The sequence below is a fragment of the Aptenodytes patagonicus genome, chromosome Z (genome assembly GCF_965638725.1).
Source record: "Aptenodytes patagonicus chromosome Z, bAptPat1.pri.cur, whole genome shotgun sequence".
NCBI lineage: Eukaryota > Metazoa > Chordata > Aves > Sphenisciformes > Spheniscidae > Aptenodytes > Aptenodytes patagonicus.
Genome location: NC_134982.1, coordinates 50,995,130 through 51,017,621, shown reverse-complemented (window position 1 = coordinate 51,017,621; position 22,492 = coordinate 50,995,130). Strand labels below are relative to the sequence as shown.

General features: G+C 42.6%; 2 protein-coding genes across 3 annotated transcripts in view; one reads left to right on the top strand and one right to left on the bottom strand.

The window, feature by feature from the left end:
- LOC143172972 (tubulin polymerization-promoting protein family member 2-like) overlaps positions 1-1,862 on the top strand; it is a 35,341-nt gene extending 33,479 nt beyond the window's left edge. Inside the window, exons 2-4 of the mRNA XM_076362899.1 lie at positions 959-1,135; positions 1,296-1,449; positions 1,606-1,862. Of these exons, the coding sequence (XP_076219014.1) occupies positions 966-1,135; positions 1,296-1,449; positions 1,606-1,788 (507 nt within the window). The 5' untranslated portion in view covers positions 959-965 and the 3' untranslated portion in view covers positions 1,789-1,862. The remainder of the gene's footprint in view (positions 1-958; positions 1,136-1,295; positions 1,450-1,605) is intronic.
- Positions 1,863-9,961: 8,099 nt separating this feature from the next.
- Positions 9,962-22,492, bottom strand: part of SYK (spleen associated tyrosine kinase) — a 60,811-nt gene continuing 48,280 nt past the window's right edge. For both annotated transcript variants that reach the window (XM_076362876.1, XM_076362877.1), the window contains 7 exons: positions 19,184-19,274; positions 18,321-18,498; positions 16,845-17,054; positions 16,216-16,405; positions 14,210-14,350; positions 13,857-13,969; positions 9,962-12,262 (listed from right to left, as the gene is read on the bottom strand). In XM_076362876.1, coding sequence (XP_076218991.1) covers positions 12,190-12,262; positions 13,857-13,969; positions 14,210-14,350; positions 16,216-16,405; positions 16,845-17,054; positions 18,321-18,498; positions 19,184-19,274 — 996 coding nt within the window. In that variant the 3' untranslated portion in view covers positions 9,962-12,189. The remainder of the gene's footprint in view (positions 12,263-13,856; positions 13,970-14,209; positions 14,351-16,215; positions 16,406-16,844; positions 17,055-18,320; positions 18,499-19,183; positions 19,275-22,492) is intronic.

The following is a 22,492-nucleotide window of genomic DNA, read 5'->3' as shown; positions in this document are numbered from 1 at the left end:
TGAGCTGGGTCCACACCTCCCAGGGAGGGAGGGAAGGGTCCTGGGAGGGAAGGGTCCTGGGAGGGCCCCCAGCAAGGACACCTGAAGCCCCCTGCTGCCCCCTTCATGTTCGCAGCACATAGCCTCCCTGGTAGAAGCCTGCCTGATTTTTGCTCTAGAGAGGTGCAGACCCACACAAGATTTATGTTAAATGGCAGCCTGCAAACAACTTTGGGACCCAGAGCCCCTCGGTGAAGCACAAGGCTGTAGGAGAGGCTGGGTATTTCAAAAGGATTTGAGGGTGTCTCACAAGCAGCACGAATTAGCTGCTCGAGTTGTGGTGGACTGATTTACAGTCCGAGCGATGGCTTTTATGTTCTCAGAGATCCCTGATACCTGATTGTACTGGTCTAAGTCGATCAGTAGTGGAAAATTTATTGGTGTTGGGAGGAGGACAACCTAATTGAGGGAGCAATTCAGGGGATGAAGTGTGATGGGTAAAGACGGGGACAACTCCTTGGTGACTACTTGCAAGAAGGCCTGTGAGATTCAGGCACTTATCTGGGCCCTGGAAGACAAATCTGGAATCTTTATCATCAAATAGCAGGCAAAGCATAAATCAGCTCACAAATGCAGCCATTTGTTATTGAGAAAATCTAACTGAAACTTGTATTTCAAAAAGGTTCAGAAGCTTTGGATGTCTTGTTCCTTCACATGCAGCAGTCATTAATTCACCCCAGAGCCCTACCTCCACCCCTCCTTTGCCTTGCCTCGGGTCCCAACCTGTCCCTGCCCAGTCCTGCCTGGATCCCAGGTGTTCTCTGTCAATACCTGTGTGGTCATCATGGTTGTCCCATGGTGGAGAGATACCTGTGGGTGGTACCCCTTGCTCTTCTGGAGACAAGGTGCGTAGGACATGTGTGTTCAGCAGCTGCAGATGGTCCTCAGCTCCTTCCCTGCCAACTTCTTTTCTCCACAGCAGCAAGATGTCAGAGGTAGAAAATACTTTCCGTAAATTTGCAATATATGGTGACACATCTGCCAGTGGCAACGATATGACTGGGAAAAACTTCTCCAAGATGTGCAAAGAGTGTGGCGTGATGGATGGGAAAGCCGTGACCAGCACTGACATTGACATCGTATTCAACAAAGTCAAGTGAGTGTCGCAGGGAGGCATGGTGGGCAGCACAGCCAGGAGGGAGGAAGGAAAGGCAGGAGGCAGGCAGGCTCTTGCGCGAGGGGCAGCCCTGGGAGTTTCCCATCCTGCTGCCACCCAGCAGCAAGGTAACTTTCCTCTTGGTCTCCCGTTGCCATAGGACTAAGGGTGCCCGCACCATCACCTTTGCTGAATTCCAGCAAGCCATGAAGGAGCTCTGTGGCAAGCGCTTCAAGGGCAAATCGCCAGAGGAAGCGCTGCAGGCTGTGTATGGCCTCATTGAGGGGAAGGATCCCGGCAGCGTGGGTGCCACGGTCAGTATGAGTTCCCTCGCCTGCTGTTCACCTTGAGCTGCCTAAGCTGCCATGGAACCATCCCTGCTGTAGGGGCCCTCCTTGCTCATAGGGAAGAGTTTGTTTGCAAACTGTTTGCTAACACTGGCTGCCTCTTGCTGGCCTCCTCTCTTGCAGAAAGCCACCAAGGTTGGTGGGGTCGAGAGGCTGACGGACACTAGCAAATACACTGGAAGCCACAAAGAGCGTTTTGATGAAAGTGGCAAAGGGAAGGGTCTTGCTGGGCGCCAGGATCTGACAGACAACAGTGGCTACGTTGGAGCCTACAAGGGAGCTGGCACGTATGACCAGAAGCACTAGGACTGAAACTGCTTAAGGAAACAAGGACTTTTCCCCTATAACATGGGAGGAGAAGCAAATAAACATCTCATGCAACCAGCCTTCTGTGTCTGTGCACCCCAAATCCGACAGGGTGGGAATGCATTGGGTGGGCACTGGATGACTCGAGTGGTGCAGGTTCCCCATCTGACCATACTTTGATTGCTGTGTGGTGGGGTTAAATCCAAGCACAAGCTAGCCTTCTGGAGGAAATTCTATGGGCCAGCTAGTCCACTGCCATCACACTGCTTTGCATTTCCAATCAAGCGAACAGTAGGTTGGTCTCTGAATAGTCACTCAGTATTTTTATTCTCCCCTCCCAACACGCTATACTTTTTGCTATGATTTTTGACTTGGGGAGCAGTGTGTGCATGTGTTTGTATAGCTACACTGGGTTACATTTGAGTTGATGGTTTCTGGTGGCAGACAGCCCACCAGTGGTACCTGACCACACCTTGAAGAGCACTCTTACAGGGCATAGGATGCAACATGTACCACACTGTGAAGAGGGAAGGGGTACCAATAACACCAGTTCCTGCTTTTTGCTTTCCCCTTCCCCCAGGTTAAACCCGTTCCTAGCACTTGGCATGGTCACTCATTACTATTTCCCCAGGCTTCAGGATGCTGGCAGCTGGGGAAGAGTTTGTGAGCCTAAGGAAAGCAAATAAAGAGCTGTGGTGCAGGGGATCAGGAAGGAGGGAAGGCCTGTGTGGAGCATAGCAGGCCCTCTGTACTCAGGAGGACGGTTTGCAAGCTCTGCCCGCACCCAAATCCTCTCCCCAGCTCCTCTCTCTTTTCCCCCTTCTGCCTCCCAGCCCTACCACTGTGGTGGCTTATGAGATCTCTAGTGCTGACAAGTCCTAAAATCACACGTGCACTTGTTCTTTCCCCCTGGCATTTTGGCAGGCTGGTAGGACTAGCAAGTCCCTTGTCCCTGCTGCTGCATCTGTGGCTGTGTGGCCAGTTTTGGGGTGCCCAGTGTGGGCACCCATCCAAGACACACTGCTGGGCAGCAGAGGGCTGTGAGGCGCTCCTTGGGTATGTGACTGGCTCTCAGCCCACCAGGGCTGCCTTCCCTGCTGAGGACTTTCAGTCTCCTAGATTTAGCATAACTGAGCATTTAGGTATAACTGAAACAGCACATTTGGGACAGTTTCCCCTGACATTATGGAGAATTACATAGCTGTGCTATTCCAGTCCTACAAGCCCTCATCATGGGCCATGATATAGGTACTGAAGGCACAACACTTGCTCAGAGCGCATTGCTCTTTACCCCATAGCACTCACTAATGTCCTCCTTGCTGCCCTAACCCCAGATAACATAGCAGTTGGGTGGATCTGGGAATTAACGAATCCCACTCACTCACTCACTCACTCACTCTTACGCTGTCCTTACACACTGATGACATTTTAAGCTACTTTAAAAATGATCCATTATGCCCCTGGGTAACTCAAGTGTGTGAAGTGATTTGGTGACTCTGGGATATGTGGCAGAAAGTCCTACATAAAAGTGAGCAGATACATTGGGCATAATTGACAGGGTCTTGGTAGCTGGGGACTGCAGGGGTGACCTGGGAGGAGGAGGTCACAGACTACCCTGTGCTGGCCCACAGCCTGAGCAGGGCTGGAGCAGACATGCCACCAGCAAGTGCTGTAGCAAAGAAACCCCTGAGCAGGGACAGGCACACAGAAGACACTGGAGGAGGTATGACTCTAGAGGGACTGCGGCTGGTGGAGAAGGCCACACCAGAGCAGTGCAATGAGAAACAAGGACCAGCAAAAGAAGAGGAACCACAGTGGCTGACCCCAATCTCCTGTGCTGTCCATGGCCTCCTCAAAGGCACTGTGGGGATGGGACACCAGGAAGTGGGCAGGAGAGGTGTCTGGGGGAAAACCGATGTATTTCCCCTAAGTGTTTGTTTAATTGCTTGTCTTTATTTCTCAATATCAAAGAACTGATAATTTAAGGTTTATGTTAGTTGGCAATAAATAAACTGTGAAATTCAGACTCAGGACTGCTTCTTTGCCCAAGACAGTAGGAATGGGATATAGTAAAATGAAAAGAATAACACTGGAACATATGTAAAAAAAATAGGCCTTATGCCTGCTTTTTAATTTTTCGTATACCTCAGATCTTTAAAACACATACTCAGGGTGGCTGTCCTCAGCAATGCTGTCTTGGTACATCATCCTGTACAACAGTTTAAGCAAGTACCTGTAAATTAAGAGGTAACAGGATGTTGTACAAAAAAGAAAAGCTAATGCACTCAATAAAACAATGACAGAACGTTCTCACATAGCTCTGGTTTTGGTCACATAGCATTCCTTATTTAAATACTGTCAGCAGGTAATTGCAACAAATATTAATATTTCAGAGCTATGATTGCTATTCCTGATGCTTTCTCTTATTAGTTTCTGAAGTGGCTCTATTCATCCTGTTGCTCTTGAGACGCTCCTGCAAAAACATGGCTGAGAGGCTGCAGGACTGTATGACAGTGCCCCAGACCTGGACACAGCTCTTCTACTGTTTTCTGTGCTTTGGTATATAAGTCATAGTCCCCTGGCCTTCCCAGGATGAAGGGCTGATTGATTTCTTCCCCACGACATAGCACTATGTGGGGTGCATAGCTGGTGCGTGTTACAGTGTAATCAAAGATATAGGTTTGAGGTTCTCCCAGTATTTTCCACACGCCCTCGCCCCCAAACGCTTATTAACGCATGATGGGTAGTAATCAGCAGGGTCCTGCTGATGCTTAGTGGCCAAGCAGAAAGGCATACCGGCTTCATGGGCCCAGCAGTGTACTACCACCAAATAATGCAGTTTTCAAGCAAAAGATGTACGTACCAGCAGCCTCACAGCTGTATCAGTGTCCAGGTTTGGTGTGGCATATGATGTCTCCATTCCTTCTAGCTGCACTTCAAACACCTTGGAAACTTTTAATTTTGGGGGAAAGAAAGACAAGGACTGCCCTCAATAACCAAGCAAACCTTGAGTGTATTTCTTTATTCAGGCTTCAGCCTCCCTGCAATTAAATGACTCAAGAAATTGCCCACATACAGTTCTTCAAACAAACACAAGAATGTGTTGCATTATTAGTTTCTTATATATATACATATATATATATAGCTGGCATGGAAAAAGCTGTGGGAGCTTTGGGAACAAACTGAGAGCTTTGTGCTTGTGTAGTGTGAGTTCTGGTTTGCATTAACTTGGGTACAATGTGACACTGGAGGGTGAATTTCTGAGACATGATTCAGTCTGTACTTCATCCTGTAATCTAACTTGTGTAGTGCTCCAGCACCAACAAGAATCACTACTTGTCCTGCCTATTCCTTATAAGTAGGAACCACAAAAAAAAATGAGGAATGCCACGCTCACTCCCTACGGCAGCTACAGAATGGACAGATAAAAAGGAAGTCATGGTTGACTGAAGAGTTTAAAAATAGTACCTGATTGCTGCATGTCCCTGGGGAAGCAGTAATACCAGTGAGTATAAGATTTTAAAATAGCCAAAGACATGCATGTATCAATGACAGAGTCAGCAACACATTTGCAAAAGGAAAAAAAAAAAAAAGAAAGAGTTTATGCTCTAGTGCATTGGGAGCCTGCAAAAATTGAGGTGGCTCTTCAGTGTAAAGGTGTGTGGGGGGGTCCTGTTACACCACTGCCATCTGATACTAAATATCTGTACCATTTTGTATTTGCTCTCTTAAAGAGGCCATATTACCTAGAAAACCAGCCATTCTGAGAAGAAGAGGTTAGGAACCTTCCACTCGTCGGTGGCTGATGTTTATTGTGCATCACTTCTCTGCGCTGTCCTTTGACTGTCAGAGGGAGCATGAGGGCTTTGGGAGAGGGCTGGCTGCTGCTGCTCCTGTTGCCATTTAAGCATGTGTTTGCATAGTAGTCAGAAGAACAAGGCCCATGGAAGCTGCTAGAAGAGAAATGTAGCTGCATGCATACAAACATCCCAGATTGGGGGATTTACTGGCAACAGTGGAAATCTTGCTGAAACAAAACGACATTGATAATCCATGTTTACACCCAGCTATGGCTACGATGTGTCATTACTGTGGAAAAATAGGGAAGCATTGGCTCCAAATTACATATCTGTTGGGGAAAAGAAACATCAAACCAAGCCAAACAGCCAATTTACAACTACTCCAAAGTAGAGTGGAAAAAATACCCCTAAGTCCTGCTCTTTGGCAAGCTCAGTGAGCTTGTTTCTCTCATGCGTCTCTTGATGTAACCCTGCCCCCACCCCACGGTTCCCTTCCATGCACTTTCCTTGCTATCTTCTAGACTCAAGACCAACACCAGCAATTCTTTGCCAGCTGGTCGTTGCTTCAGGGTACTGGAGGTGGGACCTGATACACCAGTCAGATAGAAATCACTTGATAACATTGATGAGATCTGCACACAAATTAGAACAAGATCTGAAGATACGGCTACAGTGGCTGTGTAGTAAGAACTAAGGCAGTAGGATAGGGCATTATCAAATAGGTAGGAAAAAATGACGAGAAACTACACACGCGTGTGTGCATGTGCGTGTGTAATGTTTTTAAAGCAAAGTCTTCAAACTGTGCAAAAGACAGCTATAAAAGGCCTCTTCTACCTACTCCGCTGCTCAGGCATGCAGTTACAGTCTTGGCACTCCTGCTGTAGCTGAAACCGGCACAATTTCACTTTAACAAAGCAGGAAGAAAGAACCGATGTTGATGTCAATGCGTCCACTGGCTGGTGGCAATGCAGCAGGATAGACAAGCAAGTATCCATGCAAAGTAATGCTTGCGCTGCAGCATGTGCTGATGGCTCACACTATTTTCTGTGCTATCGAACGCTTCTTTGCAAAGTTGCTTCTATTTTTTTTTTTTTGTTGCAGGTTGTATTTCTAACCTGACAGAGGCACGGGGAGCCCGGCACGTGGCTTACTGACCTGCTGTCACACAAGGCCTGCCAGGCAGGCAGCTGTAGCTGCACCCATGTGGCAGTGGGACTCCTCCATGAGCAGTTTGTTACAGTTAAGCAAGGCCTGAACCTAACAGGCTCTTACCCTGACAGTTTTAAGGCACTTGCAATGGTAGACAGATGTGAGGAGTTAATCATCTATCCATGTTTATACTGGACTGGTCAGCCAGGTGCTATTTACATTCAAAGTTATGAATTTTAATGGACAGCAGTGTAATTGCCTTCCCTAGCTGCCTCTTGTTTCCTCTGCTTCTCTGGTTATGGAGAAATGTGCACATCTCCACTGCCTCAGGGAAGCAGTGGTTATACTCAGTGCAGAGTTAATTATATGCCAAGGAACCCAGTGGGTATTCACCTCAATTAACACATATATGACAGAAAAGAAAAAACACCCATTTGGAGATTGATGCACAGTGGTAGCCTGGCTTCAGAGAGCTCTGTGTAGTTGGAGGACTGCTGTTTTCAGTCAGGTTTGCGCTACATCACTCTGTTGTTTCACAGGAATCCATGGTGTAATACAAGCCTGAAGGAAGATGTGTATGCCATAGGCTTGTCTCTTTTTTCCAGCACTATTAATCGGTCTAATAGGAGACAACTTCTTTCCCTACACACTTTGTCTTTCTGGTAGTCACTGCATGCTCCACCCTCATTCTTCTCCTCCTTTTCCAGCTGCAAACCTTCACAGGTTACCTGGCTGCCCCAGTAAAGGTGTTTGCGTCTCAGCCCCCAGCTGCCCATAGTTACTGCAGGAAGCATTCAGCTGAGTCTTGCCCGTCAGCCCTACAACCACTCCCCACCACCGTCGGGCCCGCAAGCTGCCCCGGCAGGGAGAGCTGGGGCCCAAATGCAGTTGTGCCACTGTCTCGTGTCGCACCGTGGTATGTAGCACTGGGACACACTGCTGGGGAGTGGTGATACTGACTCTTTTCCATCTGAGTCTGGGATCACTTTAGGTCTGATATTGTTTTTCTTCACTGTCAAACATCAGATGGTGCATTTTCTCTCTCTCTTTTTTCTTCTTCTTCTTTTTCTGCATGACTTACAGGCTTTCTGTCCTCACTAAACTTAGGGTTGGTAATTACAATTGCTGGCTTAATTTTCCTCTGTACTATTCAACCCAGATGCCACCCTCACTCCCTTCTATGCATGTTCTGTATCTTTCTGCCTGCAAGCCCCTACTGCTAGTATCACTTAAAAGACAAGGGGACAAAGAGTCTCAGAAGTCTTTGTTAATCACCCACAGTTAACCATTCACTATATAAATCATTGACGATTTGTCCTCACACGGAACTTTGCATCACAGCAAGCAGCAAAAAGACGAACAAGTTCCTCCGTACCGCACAGGCACAGAGGCAGAAGGGAGGGTGCCAGAAATGCTCGGACAAGTGCATCAGTCAAACAGCGTTCAAGTATTGCCACCTCCTGGCAGGGCCAGGCCATCCATACAGCTGCCTCGGCGCACAACCCGCTCTCTGTCGATAACCTGCAGTTCTGACTGTGACGATTTCAGGTGTGAAAATTATGGGTATTTTTCACCGGCTGATTAAAAGTCCCTTTTCTGCAGAGTGTTTGAAGCAGGCGGAGATTGTGCCAGGTTTTTAAGAAGTTTGGGTGGGTCTTTATGGGAAAAGGTGCATGGCCTCCTGTGCTCCAAAAAAACTCCATGATTTTGTAGATTTGAGCCCTAACCAAAGCTGTAATTACACTGTGTTTTCCTTCACTGAATATCCCATTTAACATGTTCTCACCTGCTCCTCCTTCTCTGTTACTCACACCAGCCTCCCTTCCTCCATGCTGCAGTTTGCTACCCCTTTGTCGGCAACTAAGCACCACACAGCCACTTGCTCACTCCCCCCGCCCGGTGGGACGGGGGAGAGAATTGGAAGAGCACAAGTGAGAAAAACTCATGGGTTGAGATAAAAACAGTTTAATAATTGAAATAAAATGGTAACAATAATAATAATGTAATAATGATAATAATAATACACAAAGCAAGTGATGCAGAGTGCAATTGCTCACCATCTGCCGACCAATGCCCAGCCAGTCCCCGAGCAGCAGCCCCTCCAGCCAACTCCCCCCAGTTTACATACTGAGCATGACGTCACACGGTATGGAATGTCCCTCTGGCCAGTTTGGGTCAGCTGTCCTGGCTGTGCCCCCTCCCAGCTTCTTGTGCACCCCCAGCCTTCTCAGTCGGTAGAGCATGGGAAGCTGAAAAGTCCTTGGCTAGTGTAAGCACTACCTAGCAACAACTAAAACATCGGTGTGTTACCAACATTGTTCTCCTCCTAAATCCAAAACACAGCACTGTACCAGCTACTGGGAAGGAAATTAACTCTATCCCTGCCGAAACCAGGACACCCTTAGCTCTGCTGTGACAACTACTTGTGGGGCTACACTGCCAACTGGCATTTCTGATACGAGTCGATCTAAAAATAAAGACAACCAAATCCAGACAGCCAAAAGACAAAAGCCCCTTCCTTTCAGTTGATGGTGTAGTCCCACAAGTGGGAAGGTGGAATAACTAGGTCAGATTTGCTATGCAGGAAAACAATCACAGCAGTACAGTGTAAGTCAGTCCCTGACTGATCCCCCCCAAAGGTAAGTACCTGCCGGAAGAGTTGTCTACTTTTTGGCCTTTGTCGTTTGTTATTCAGATCCACATTCAGTCCCATCCAGCCTTTGCTCTCCTAAGGACTTGAGCTTGCAGCAAAAGCTAAATGAAAGACTAAGATCTCTCTGTTGTTATTTCAGAATACCTAGAACGGTTGCCTGCACCTTTGAGGGAGGCTCCATGTGGTATAATGTGACTCAAACCCTGCACAGGTGATACCTGTAATGCAGAAATCCTTGGGTAGCTGATAGGCTGCACTGACTCCTGACACCTCTAACCTTCCAGATCCAGCACAGTATTGTTGAAAAGCAGTATCTTGGAAAGGCTTGGGTGTAATAACAACATGCATATTTTGGGAGATTTTCCTGCTAGTCCCGAATAGCTCCAAAAGCAGCCCAGGCTTCAGTGGGCTTATCTGTCGTGTCAGGTACCTTTCAGCGTCAATAGGGGAATCTCAATCTTCCACAACAACCACAGTAATTCAGTAAATATACGCTCTGCACAGCATCAGCATTTTTTAGAAAGCACTTAAATATTAAAGGATTCTTGTAAAAACAACATATTTTGTAAAACAGCGTCTTTAATTTCAATGTAAAAACCTAATCCATTTATTTCACAATACTTTATATTCTCATTGTAAACTTTTATTACATAATAGTGAAGTCAAAAATAATCGAGTAACAACAGAAAGTGACATTCGCTCAGAAGAGAGGGGAAGAAATATTCCTCCAGTTTTGTTGTATGAGATAACACTTTTTAAAAGAGAGAGCGCGAGACTGAGAGAGAGATATCTCTCAGGGAAATTGAGTACTGTCACTGGCTGGCTAGTAGAGATTTGTGCAATTTGTTTATAACTAATATCCCCATGAATGTACTAATTGCACATGTAGAGCTAACAATTTCTCTGCAACGGGATTAAAGCGACAAAACACCTACATGTAACTATGGCTAACTTCTACACAAGCTGTTCCTGTAGAAAAATGTTTCTTAAAAACAAAACAAAAAAATAAATCATCTTCAATATAAGTCACGTTTGGTCACATTTGAAACATGGTCTATTGCACTCAGTATCTTTCAGTAGCATGTGCTTTCTGAGGTGTCTCGCACTGGACACCCAAGATTAAACTACCAAAAATCACCAGGTCTTTTTTGAAAAATAGACCATAAACTCAGTCAAAAGAAAAAAAAAGAATTACAGTAACTCCTACATTTGTTTATAGTCATCTCTTTTATGAAAATTATTTCACACTTTCTCACTGTAATTGCCCACACAGTTTCTCTGCTAGAGAAAAAAAAAATCACTGCATCTCTAAATATACCCTGTTCACACAAAAACTAAACATGTATGTTCTAACCAGCCATATGCAATAAATATATCTAACTCTAAATCCTATTCTTTATATTCTTCTAAAATCTCTGTATCTAGTAGATGCAATGTGTGTAGACTCCTGAGATATATGTAAGTACCAGTAAAGTAGCTGCTTGTGAGGAATAAGTGATAGAAATTTTGATATCTATAATATTTAAAATGAGATCGAACAAACAAAGCATAAGGATAAAAATAGAATCAGAAGTTGATTACATTATTTGTTATTACCATTGCTATATCTGCAAATTAATGGAGATGCATGGTGCATTACAGAAGGGTGATAAGACAAATACCTTTTCCTGAGATGCTCACAGGGATTAATAACAGGACAAATACTAACATTCAGGAGCGGACAAAGGTAAACTCGATGTCCATATGCCTGTTTTAAAATATTTGAGCTAGGGGTGCAATTTAGCTTTAGAGGTGATAAGGTGTGGTGAATTCTCACAACTGCTTTTCAAGAAAGGTTTGAAAAAAGAAATGATTGCTGCTCAAAACACACAACACAAGGAGCTTTGGTATACCCAAAGAGATACATGGAAAAGGTATCTCTGGAGAAGGCTGAAACAGCACAGACAAAGAAAGGTGCTGCTCCGTCACTTTTCACTGTACAGCTGCTGTCTTTTCAGGAATGCAGTGATGGAGTTTATGTTAAAACCCAGAATCATTGTCTTAGGTGCTGATATGTTTTGCTCCAAGATGAGAGCAAGCCCCTGAGTTCCCAGGTTTCACCTGGAAAAAAAATAACTCCCTGAGGGACAGCTGGGCTTCCACATGAGATGAGGAATGAGAGAAGCTGGTCACATTTAAAGGAGATGATGAAGTTAGAAATTCACATCTCCCAGTTCCCCTCTGCCTACATTACTACTGAGAAGAATACAATTTGGTTTTAAAGGGGCTTGGGTGTAAAATCAAACATGCTGTCAGTCAAAGCAACGGACACACTTTCACAGTGAATTTCCTTCACAGTGAGAAATGTTTATGCTATTCTTCCTTGGGGAGGGAGAAGGCTGGAACAACTCTTAATGCATTTGAGGGCTAAGAATATTAAGAAGAAGAATCTAAATCGCAATCAGCATTCAAATACAAGAGAGGAAGAGGGCTGAAAGACACTAAATAGGTGTTACGTGACCGCAAAATGTAATGCCAATAAAGCTGTAAAGAAAATGAAATGGAATGTAGCAAAAGTATAAGCATCTGCTCTGACGTCCTTGCTGCTCGCTTTGGGGCCTTTCCACTTTCAACACTCTATTTCGGGTCTGGATATTGCACAGAAGGCAAGAAAAGGCAACCCTACAGACACAGGGCTTAGCTCTGAGCTTTGCAGGGTGAAAGCAGCAGTACAAAAATCAAAGTCGCCTGGTTTCAGAAACTGAATTGCTTCTCAGAGGGTGCTGGCTGGAGGCAAGGAAGCTGCTGTTCTTCATGCTGTTAGTGGAAAATGTCGTAATAGTAGTTACGTAATCTCAGCTCGACTGCAACAAATCCTGGTCGGTCATCAACACTGTGGAGAGACAACAAGTAGGAAGGAGAAAGCTGTAAAGGTGCATGGGCCTTGTAATGCTTGGGACTATACCTCAGTGATAGCTCATTTAAAGCTGCTCATAATATTTTAAAGCTACCAAAATGATGCTACAAATGAATACCAAGTGGCAAATGTCACTACAGAGCATCCAGTCAGTGGATTTACTGTCGTGCCTGTTACTTTGTGGATGGTGAAGGTACTACAAGAAAGAAACAGTAAATCAGCTCCATTTCATTTTCTAATTCATTTACTTCAGTAATAATCTAGAGAAAAGAATATTTACAGTGCAATATCTGCCTTATAATGGGTACTACAGTCATACAGAGTGGCTTAGCACCACTGAGAGGAGCCTATGTATACACTATATGGCTGTCTGTCTTTCCTCTCTATCTGCAACTCTTTGTTGATTTGGGAGAACACAATTAAACTGACAACAAGCCCTTACAATATATATTACACATTGAGACAGTTACACTGCCTGACTTTTAAATTTTTTTTCTTTTTCTTTCCACTATTAAAGATATCTGAGTACAAACAAATAAAAAGCAGCATGCTTTATGATATGCTTATTAATCATAACAAAAATGGTCCATTTCATTCTAGAACTGTTATGGCATTCTGTGAGTCAAACCAAAAGGCAGACATTATTTTATGGCTCCACATTCTTTCTAGACTACTAGGTGTAATAAAACTAACAAAGAAGCAAGGTATCTAAAAGTGAAGTACCACAGCTCCTTAAATGGAATCCAGAGACCTTTGTTGGACACACATAATTCTCCAGATGGTGAACTGGAAGAATAAGTGACATTACAGTAGACTTTGGGTGCTTTATGGAGACCTTCCTACAGCTAAAAGTAACTTCAACAAAGTAGTTTAAAATGTTAAATCATAAAACATTTTTAATACATTTTTACAACATACTAATTAAAAAAGAATATCAGGTAGGCTTTCTTTTTTTTCTTCTCTATATTTCATAATTCTAACTTCTGAATTGTTATCGATCAGCAAAAATGTTCCTGACATATTAGGTATGATCTGAAAAGACATTTTGCCTCTCACTAATAGTAAATCAATGTGGGATCCAATCTGAGTATATTCAGAAATGAGAGAAGAGAAAAATAGGCCAAAACAATTAATTATTGAGGAATGAAATGAATAATTTCACAATATGACTTTGAAATTTCAGTGAAGTCATAGAAATGAAAATTAAACAAAATACAATCCAAAATGAAATGAAAATATTTGCTTAATTTCAAACTTTCTCTTCAAAATACATCAGACTGACCTTTTTGTGGAATGACTTGTTTTTTATGATACCCTATTTTTTGTATATAACCGTTCCAGCAAAATCAGCTGTGCAAAATCAGCTTCTTGTAGTACACTCAATAATTCAAATAATTTTCACTTGAAAGTGCAACTGACTGCTTAGTTTGGAGGCTGTTTGTAAGCTAAACACCAGCCAAAATGATGTATTCTGAAATACCCTCCCCCCCCCCCCCCCTCTTTTCTGGCTATTAACTAAGTAGATTAAAACATACTTCAATTAAAAGAGAGAGCATCACATCACACTCACTTGTACGTCCAACACAATTTCATTAGATCATAGACTTCTGTTGGACAGACTTCAGGACGTTCCATCCGTTCTCCTCTTTCAATCATCTGTGCAACTTCACCACCTTTCATTCCCTGGAACAGGGTGACCAGAACAGTCATCCAAGTTGCAAATGATTACAGCACATGTGCTAGTATAAAACAAATAGAGGCCTGGAGTTGATTTTTGGGCTATCCTTTGACTCATTTGTTGCAACAGATGGGGCGCTAAGGCCTCCTTTGGCCTGCAATAACCCTTTTTAGGTAGGAAAAGGTATTGGTTCAAATTTGCTCTGAATTTTTACAGAAAAAAATTTGCCAGGTAGAACTACTCACCTTATATGGCTTTTGCCCATAAGAGAAAGCTTCCCACATTAAAACCCCAAAGCTCCAGACATCACTTTTGCTAGAAAATTTGTAGAAATTCATGCATTCTGGAGCATACCATTTGACCGGCCATTTTCCATGACTTTGCGCCTAAAATATAACAGAAAGGAAAAAAAAGCAGGCTAGAGACAGCGGTAAGCAGCAGACAACATCAGAATTCATATAAGCCAAGTTAACTTAGATCTGCACACATCTGTACTAAGTTCCATAACATTTCTGATGCAGTTGGCATTAGAGAGAACGGGTAGCAGCTTCTTCAAAAATGCTACAAAATTGTTCCTAGTCTTCCACTTTCAAAATAATACACTGAGATGAAATCTATGGTAAAGCAAAGCTTAGCTAAACGACCTGGAGTCATGTTTTTAGTGGCATTTAATTTAAATTTGCTCTTTAGAAGTAAGATTTTTCATCTAGGCTCTCCACAGAGGATAAGAGATACACACCCAGCTACACTGAGTCTCATTATTACTTGAAGTTGATGCTCCACTTCAAAGCACAGCGACTGCCTTGTGACAAACTGCAGTTTGATTAAATTATGCCATAACACTGTGTTATGACAATGCAAGTGTCAAGCTATCCCAGCACAGTGCTAGATCTAGTGAAAGAACCCCACTGCATTTTGTGGAGTTGTAAAGGGACTGGGCCTTTGATACCAATTCTCAAACCTCTGACAAGCAGCTCTGACTAGGCTAGTGGCAGTGATTTAAGATGTTACTGCCTTTTCTGGCAGCAGTTACTATTCCCATGGGAAGGTCATCAGAAGGGAGTGTGTGCTTGCTCCTCCTCTGCTGAAGGGCATTATCTCATGCCAACAGATTGCCTTTTTCTTCTATGAGGCAAATATGAATATTGTATGTCAGCTTGTTAACTCAGACCGACAGAGAAAATCTAAGTTGTCTAGTTCAAAGATTGGGCAAAGATAAAACATGAGAAGTTTCTGAAAAATAAACTGAAGAATTAGAACTTAACTGGCATAATCACGCTAACTACATTAGAAGTCCGTTATTAAGGCTGTAAAATTCAACTTGCTAACATGACGAAATTCCAGCAGCAAGGGTGTTCACATTCTTTCATCCTTTTATTTCCCCCCCTTTTGTGTACTCTATGACACTGTGCTTAAATATCTGACCACATACTAAAAATAAAATAAACCAAAATAAAATACAATAAACCACAATAAAATACAGTAAAATAAAATCTCCCAGCCCTTTTCACTATTCAGGTTAGCAGCAGCTGCCTTCCAGCTCTTCAACACTTTATTTTCTCCTATGGCCTGTTTCAAAGCATTTCATGGCCTGGCTTATTAGTTTTAAACAGCTGATGAAAGGGAACAGGCAGAAGGAAGAAATAATTTGAACTGCAAGAGCAATATATCAGAAAAAAAGATGCAGACATGATTAGAGCCTTTGTCTCCTACGGGTGTTTTTACCTTATTAAATGTGGCAGTTATTTCAGTCCCTTTAGCTATACAGAGAGCCAATGAATTTAAAACCAAGCTAAAAAATTCTGCTTAGATCAAAAGATTATTTACAAATGGTATTCTTTCAAAAAACAAATTCAGTTCTGTTAGTCAATAATACAGTGTGCTAGCCTAAATTTTCCTTGGACATGGTGAAAACTGTAAGTGCCCAAAAGTTCATATCTGCAACATTTTCCCCCTTTTATATAAGGAGGTATCTCATTTCCACCATAAATTTCAACCTTCTAATGAGAAGTTTACCAAAAGTAAATGAAAGAAGTAAGCAAATAAAAGAAGGGACTAGCTTTTTCCTCCCTATACATCTCTTAATGTTGATCATGCATTTTGAAAATCAGTGACCTACTATCAGGCTCTAAAATAATGGATGATACATATTATTTCTAATTTTCAACTTTAAAAACAATTGCACTTCAACTGAAAATAACCTTATTAAGCTATGCTACTATACAGCTTTCATGTCGTGTGCAAACCTTACCTTATAGTAATTTTCATCAGCACTAAGAGCTTTAGAAAGCCCGAAGTCACTAATTTTGGCATAATGTTGGGTGACTAGCAGCACGTTCCTTGCAGCCAGATCCCTGTGAACAAAGTTATTCTCCTCCAGGTATTTCATCCCCATGGAAACCTGATGTACCAGCTCTGTTATATTCTTCTCCGTGACATGTCTGAAAATCATAATTGAATTTTTAAGAGGTCAGGAGTTCATTTTCATGACTTTTCATGGAGTTCAAATATAAATCTTTACTATGAACTTCCCCACATCATACTAGGAACCTGATCCACTTATGTTTAGCTAAGCTTTAATTAGAACAGGCAGCATAAGAATGTCCTGAGCAAGATGATGTGTGATCATATCAATAAATGAGCAAGTGAAGGACGTGAAAATTCTTTCATTTATTCAAAATGCACTATTTTACCAGAAATATTTGACAGTTAGGAGACATGTACAAGATAATCATGTCCCAGTGAAGAGTAATTACAATCATTAATTATTAGATTAACAGCATGTCAATTTAAAATTGCCCTTAAAGAAAAAAAAAAAAGGACCTGTATCTTTTTTCCCCTTTGGATAAATCCTGTGAAATGGAATCAAAGCTTACATACCTATTTTTTTGCAAAAATTTGTTCAATGGCCCAAGTTCAGCCATTTCCATTACTAACATCCAGGCCTCAGCTTCACATATGCCTATCATTCGGACAATATATGGGTTATCCAGTTGCTGCATTACATTTGCTTCTCTCAGTAGTTCATCCTTTATGGCTGGATCATTACTCTCATTCTTAAGAATTTTTACAGCCACTGGTTTGGCACCCCTACAAAAAAGAATCCAGTTTTGGGATTAGTTGCTGAAAAATCTATGTGCAAGCGCACACAATCTTCTTCTGATGTTTCTGTGCACATAGTACAAACTGTAACAAAAGACAGAATTGACATTCAGAGGGGAAAAAACCCAACTGTAACAGGAACATCTCTCTATCAAATGCTCAGAAGACAGCTAGGCAAAAGAGGGAGAATGGAAAGAACCTGAGAAAATTATAAATAAGTCATAAAAACTTCTTAACAAGCCTGAAAACAAATGTACTGGAAAAAAAATTCTTGCCCATTCTGGGAAGAATGCCATAAAGCTTTTCTGGCAAGAAAAGCTTTAAAGGCCTTTCTAAGCGCTGAGGTGTTTTGGGGGTGAGACTAGAACATGCAGCATTGCAAAGCCCCAAGGCAGTGCTCTGAAATCCCGAGAAATTAAGCCTGCTCCTGCAACCTTCAGCTCATACAACTAAGTGAAAGAGTGACTGATGAGATCAACAGAGTTCAAGTGTGAAACAAGATAGCAAATACACAAGCTGGAACCAGAGCCCTTCAAATCCCCTCAGACTGTACTGGAAAAAGAAAAATCCTTCCTGGCTCTGAAAACCTTGGTTAAAGAAATGCCTCCAGCTTCAAGTGGTGAAAGTGTATACATAATCAGCCCATGCACTTAAACAACATACTGATAACATTTTACTATGAAAATACATGAACAGTCAGGTGCTCCCACTTCTGCCAGTATAAACAGCATTTGTTCCTACTGCAATTACATGGTAAAAGAGGTCACAACATGTTCTGTCTTCTTGAAAATCAACATTCCAGCTTCATGAAACAGGTATTTATCATACTTATTTTAGGTGAGAATCTCTTTGCTACAGGTAAGCTGTCCATGGCACTCTACGCTATTTCTCAAAGAGAGGTTGTGCAGATGGGAAATACTGAGTAGCATGACTGCCCATACAAACTATGGAGGAAGGCAGCAGACTTCCCACGCTACTATCCCTGACAGGAGAGAAAATAGTCATAAGGGGCACTTCCCACTTTACAGACAAAAATAATGGCTGGGAGGTGACTACGCTGCAGGCAAAGAAGTGTCTGCAAACAGAGGAGAAGAAAATGACTATGTACAAAGAAAGAAACCAGTCAATGTTAGCCCAAATTACTTACATACAGTCTGTCACCCCAAATGACATGCAAAGATTACTGCTGCTCTGAAAAATAAAGGCTAGAGCTTTTACATATTGGACTCCATGAAAATAGAAGGAAACACTTACTTTTTCATCTTATAGAACCCTTTCTTTACAGTACCAAAGTTGCCAGAGCCAAGTTCTCCTTCCTCCAAGGTTAACAATTTCCTGTCAAGAGTGACATTTTTTGGTTTCATTTCGTCTGGATCAGCATACGGACTTTCATAGACCTCAGTATCCATGGGTAAGGCCTCTCTCTGATCACCTGCCATTCAATCAATGAAAAAATTAGACATTATGTGAGACATTTTTGCTGCCACAGCTACCATATTCACCCTTTCTATATTCAGGAACATCAGTGTGTTTGACTTACGAGGGCATTATAAAGAAACCACATGCAGCCCAGCTATAGGCACTTTAGAACACCCCAAAAGAGAATGACCTCCACCTGGTGACATGCTCTAACTATTGAGCATCTGCATAATGTGAAACCAGGAGGTTCCTTGGCAGAAGGAGGGTTAAAAGCTGGCCCTTCTCCTTAGTACTTCCCATTAGTTACCTCAGACAATTCTTCACTCAGATTGCTGCCTTATATGTAGTTCATTCTTAGGCACCCACCTTTAATTGCATTTTACAGAAAGCCTGAGCACCAACCTGGCACTGTGGATGCAACAGGGTACAATTCTTTTTATGAAGTGCAAGGATGCAGCTTTTAGAGTCAAGGAAGTAATAAACTTTCACTTCAACATGGAAAAAGCTATTTCTGCTAATTGACTTTTATTACAGATGGTGACATCTGGCAGTTTCAGCTACCAGGGTTGAGCTATGATAGTGGCTATACCAATACACAACATGCTGTGAAATATATGCATGAAAAAAGAAATATGGGTTGAGGAGAGATCTCTGGCATAAAGAAGGAAATTGTATTAATGACAAATTACTCTGCCTACCTTTTTCTGCTCCTGTAAGACCTCTCTTCCTTTGCAGCACATAAGGATTAAAAGGTACTTCATCAGGTGGGTGGCCAATAGTTGGCTGAAGCTGTAGCACACAAATAGAGCTTTTATGTTTAACAATGAATAGGTAAGTTAAAAGCATTTTTCCCCCCCGAGGATTATGGCATAATGATTGCAAAAGACACATAGGTGAGAATCAGAAAGTAAGAAAGGGATCCAACAAAGTTTATTTCATTCTGGAGGTTATTGCTTGAGCAAATATGCAGGCCAAATGAAACATACACTGCTAAAGCATAAAAAGTTATTGCAAATACTTCAGAGAATTTGATCTGAGAGAATGAACTGGAATAGGTCATGCACAAACCTTATTCTGCAGATATTAAATTTACATGCTTTCAAATCTGCCTTGTAACATAAGTAGTCATACGGATTTCTATTTTACCTGTCCTTCCTCCCTCTCCAAGTTCTCTCTCTATATATCTAGGCCATAGGGAAATTCCTAGCACAAATGAAAACAAAAAATACTTTCCTGTTTCTCTTGTGGATGTTATAGAGTGACTCCACTTGGAAGAAACTACGGTAAAAAATAATTATTTTAATAGGCTTGTGTAACATCATGGACAAACATCATGGACCAGATACTAGGCCAGTCTGTCTGCTCTGAGGAGGGAGAAAATGACCTCATTCTCACTGTAATTGAACATCTGGTTCAAAGACAATCCCTCTGCCTTTACTCTTTGTCAGAGGAATACTATGGAGCACGCAAACCACCCCAGCCGGAACATGGTGTGTTCTGGAGCTCCTTGGCTGAAGGATGAGTCTGGCACAATAAAGTATAGATGACAGAAACTTATAATCTGCTCTCTTCTGTCTGTGAACTGTCAGGAACAGGGAATTACAGAACTTATTTCTGCAGTTTAGTCCATTTTCTTTCTCAGTATAGAAATTTTACTCTACTCATGAGTGACCTCACCCTCCTAAGAGAGTGTTTTAAAACCAGAAATTCAAACATCAACATGAGTTTGCTCAGTGCGAATAGGAAACAAAGGTATATTGTACTTGCAAAAGACTGGATAGGGCTATTTTGCAAATATTTGAGTATGTTATTCTTCTTTTTAATAACTGAAGCTTTCAGTGGCATAAGTTCCTGCCTGAAACAGTTGTGGTTTTCAAGTAAAGAAAAACAGAGCTTGAGAAATGTCTAGGAGTGAATTATTGGGTGCAACAGAAGATCTATCACTTGGAAACTGCATTTTCTAGGGAAAATGCCTGACCTGGGCGGTACAGACCTTTAAATCGTAATGAAGCGATCTGCCCAGCTGGATGAAGCAGAAAAGATTTCACTACATAGATTTTACAGCAAATGCCAAGTAGGAGGCCAACACTAGGCAAAATTCTGGCCTAGTGGGATGAGCATGGTGGCATCAGGGATGGTAAGGGTAATGTTTCTGACTTGAATCGCTCAATCTTGTGGAACAGTGTTGAAAGGCCATTTGCTGTCAGGGCAAGCCACAAGAGCCCTGAGGCAGTTCTGAGATAGGTCAGGGACCAAACTGACCAGCCAATCTCAAGAACAAGGAGGCAAATGAATGGTATAAAACAAGATATGCAGGACATAAAAGAAGATACGGGCAGGAGTGTTGATCTGCTTGAGGGTAGAAAGGCTCTACAGAGGGATCTGGACAGGCTGGATCGATGGGCCAAGGCCAATTGTATGACGTCCAAAAAGGCTAAGTGCTGGGTCTTGCACTTGGGTCACAACAGCCACAGGCAATGCTACAGGCTTGGGGAAGAGTGGCTGGAAAGCTGCCTGGCGGAAAAGGACCTGGGGGTGTTGGTCAATAGCCAGCTGAATATAAGCCGGCAGTGTGCCCAGGTGGCCAAGAAGGCCAAGAGCATCCTGGCCTGCATCAGAAATAGTGTGGCCAGCAGGAGCAGGGAAGCGATCGTGCCCCTGGACTCAGCACTGGTGAGGCCGCACCTCGAATACTGTGTTCAGTTTTGGGCCCCTCACTACAGGAAGGACATTGAGGTGCTGGAGCGTGTCCAGAGAAGGGCAACGAAGTCTTATGAGGAGCGGCTGAGGGAACTGGGGTTGTTTAGCCTGGAGAAGAGGAGGCTGAGGGGAGACCTTATCGCTCTCTACAACTACCTGAAAGGAGGTTGTAGCGAGGTGGGTGTCGGTCTCTTCTCCCAAGTAACAAGCGATAGGACAAGAGGAAACGGCCTCAAGTTGTGCCAGGGGAGGTTTAGATTGGGTATTAGGAAAACTGTCTTCACCAAAAGGGTTGTCAAGCATTGGAATAGGCTGCCCAGGGAAGTGGTGGAGTCACCATCCCTGGAGGTATTGAAAAGACGTGTAGATGTGGTGCTTAGGGACATGGTTTAGTGGTGGACTTGGCAGTTAATGGTTGGACTTGATGATCTTAAAGGTCATTTCCAATGTAAACGATTCTATGATTCTAAGATCCTCAGCTCTAGTTTTGTTTCTCTAGCTTGGTACACCTTGCCATGTCTGCAAGTTAAGAACTGTATTTCCAAGACCTATATCACTATTTCACACACAGGCCATTCACTAACTCAAAAACCCCACTAAGATTGGAACTCAATCCTAAACGTCTCAAGTGATGGGCTAGCAGTTTCACTGTGAACACTTAGGACAGTCTTTCCCTACACTATGTCAGGATGTATAGGGAAATGCTTATGTGCAGTCAAAAATATTAATAATCTTTTGCAAAGCAAAAACAAATCAGATGGTATTATACTTACTGAGACCACACTGAATTTAGTTTGTGCATTTCATATATCCTGTATTGCTTTGGAACACATCAAGACTTCTAAGGGTTTTTTATCTTATTGATAGTTACTATGACCCATTCAGTATTACTACTAAGAATCGATTATAGTTTCACTGGATAGCTTCCTGAATGTATTCTTGCTTCCTACGTTAACTACATTTATACTTTAAAAGGGAGATCATTTTACATTCCAAAAGGTAATTGGAATCAATTAACTGAGTGGATACAAAGCAATATGGACTGACATTAATACCTGTTGCTAGACAGATACAAGTTCAAAGGAAGCAGGTGCTAATTGCCACATTGCATGGATTTTATGAAGCCTCTGGTTGACACTTCTTGGCCAAGGGGTCCAAAAGTAGAGTGGGGAAAAAAAGGGTAAAAATACGGTGACTACCTAAAAGGGACTGAGATACTGAGTCTTCAGTGGCAGTTTCCAGGATACTGGAAGGAAAGTTCTGAAATACTTTGGAATGATAGAATCACAGTTTTAAAGGATACCTTT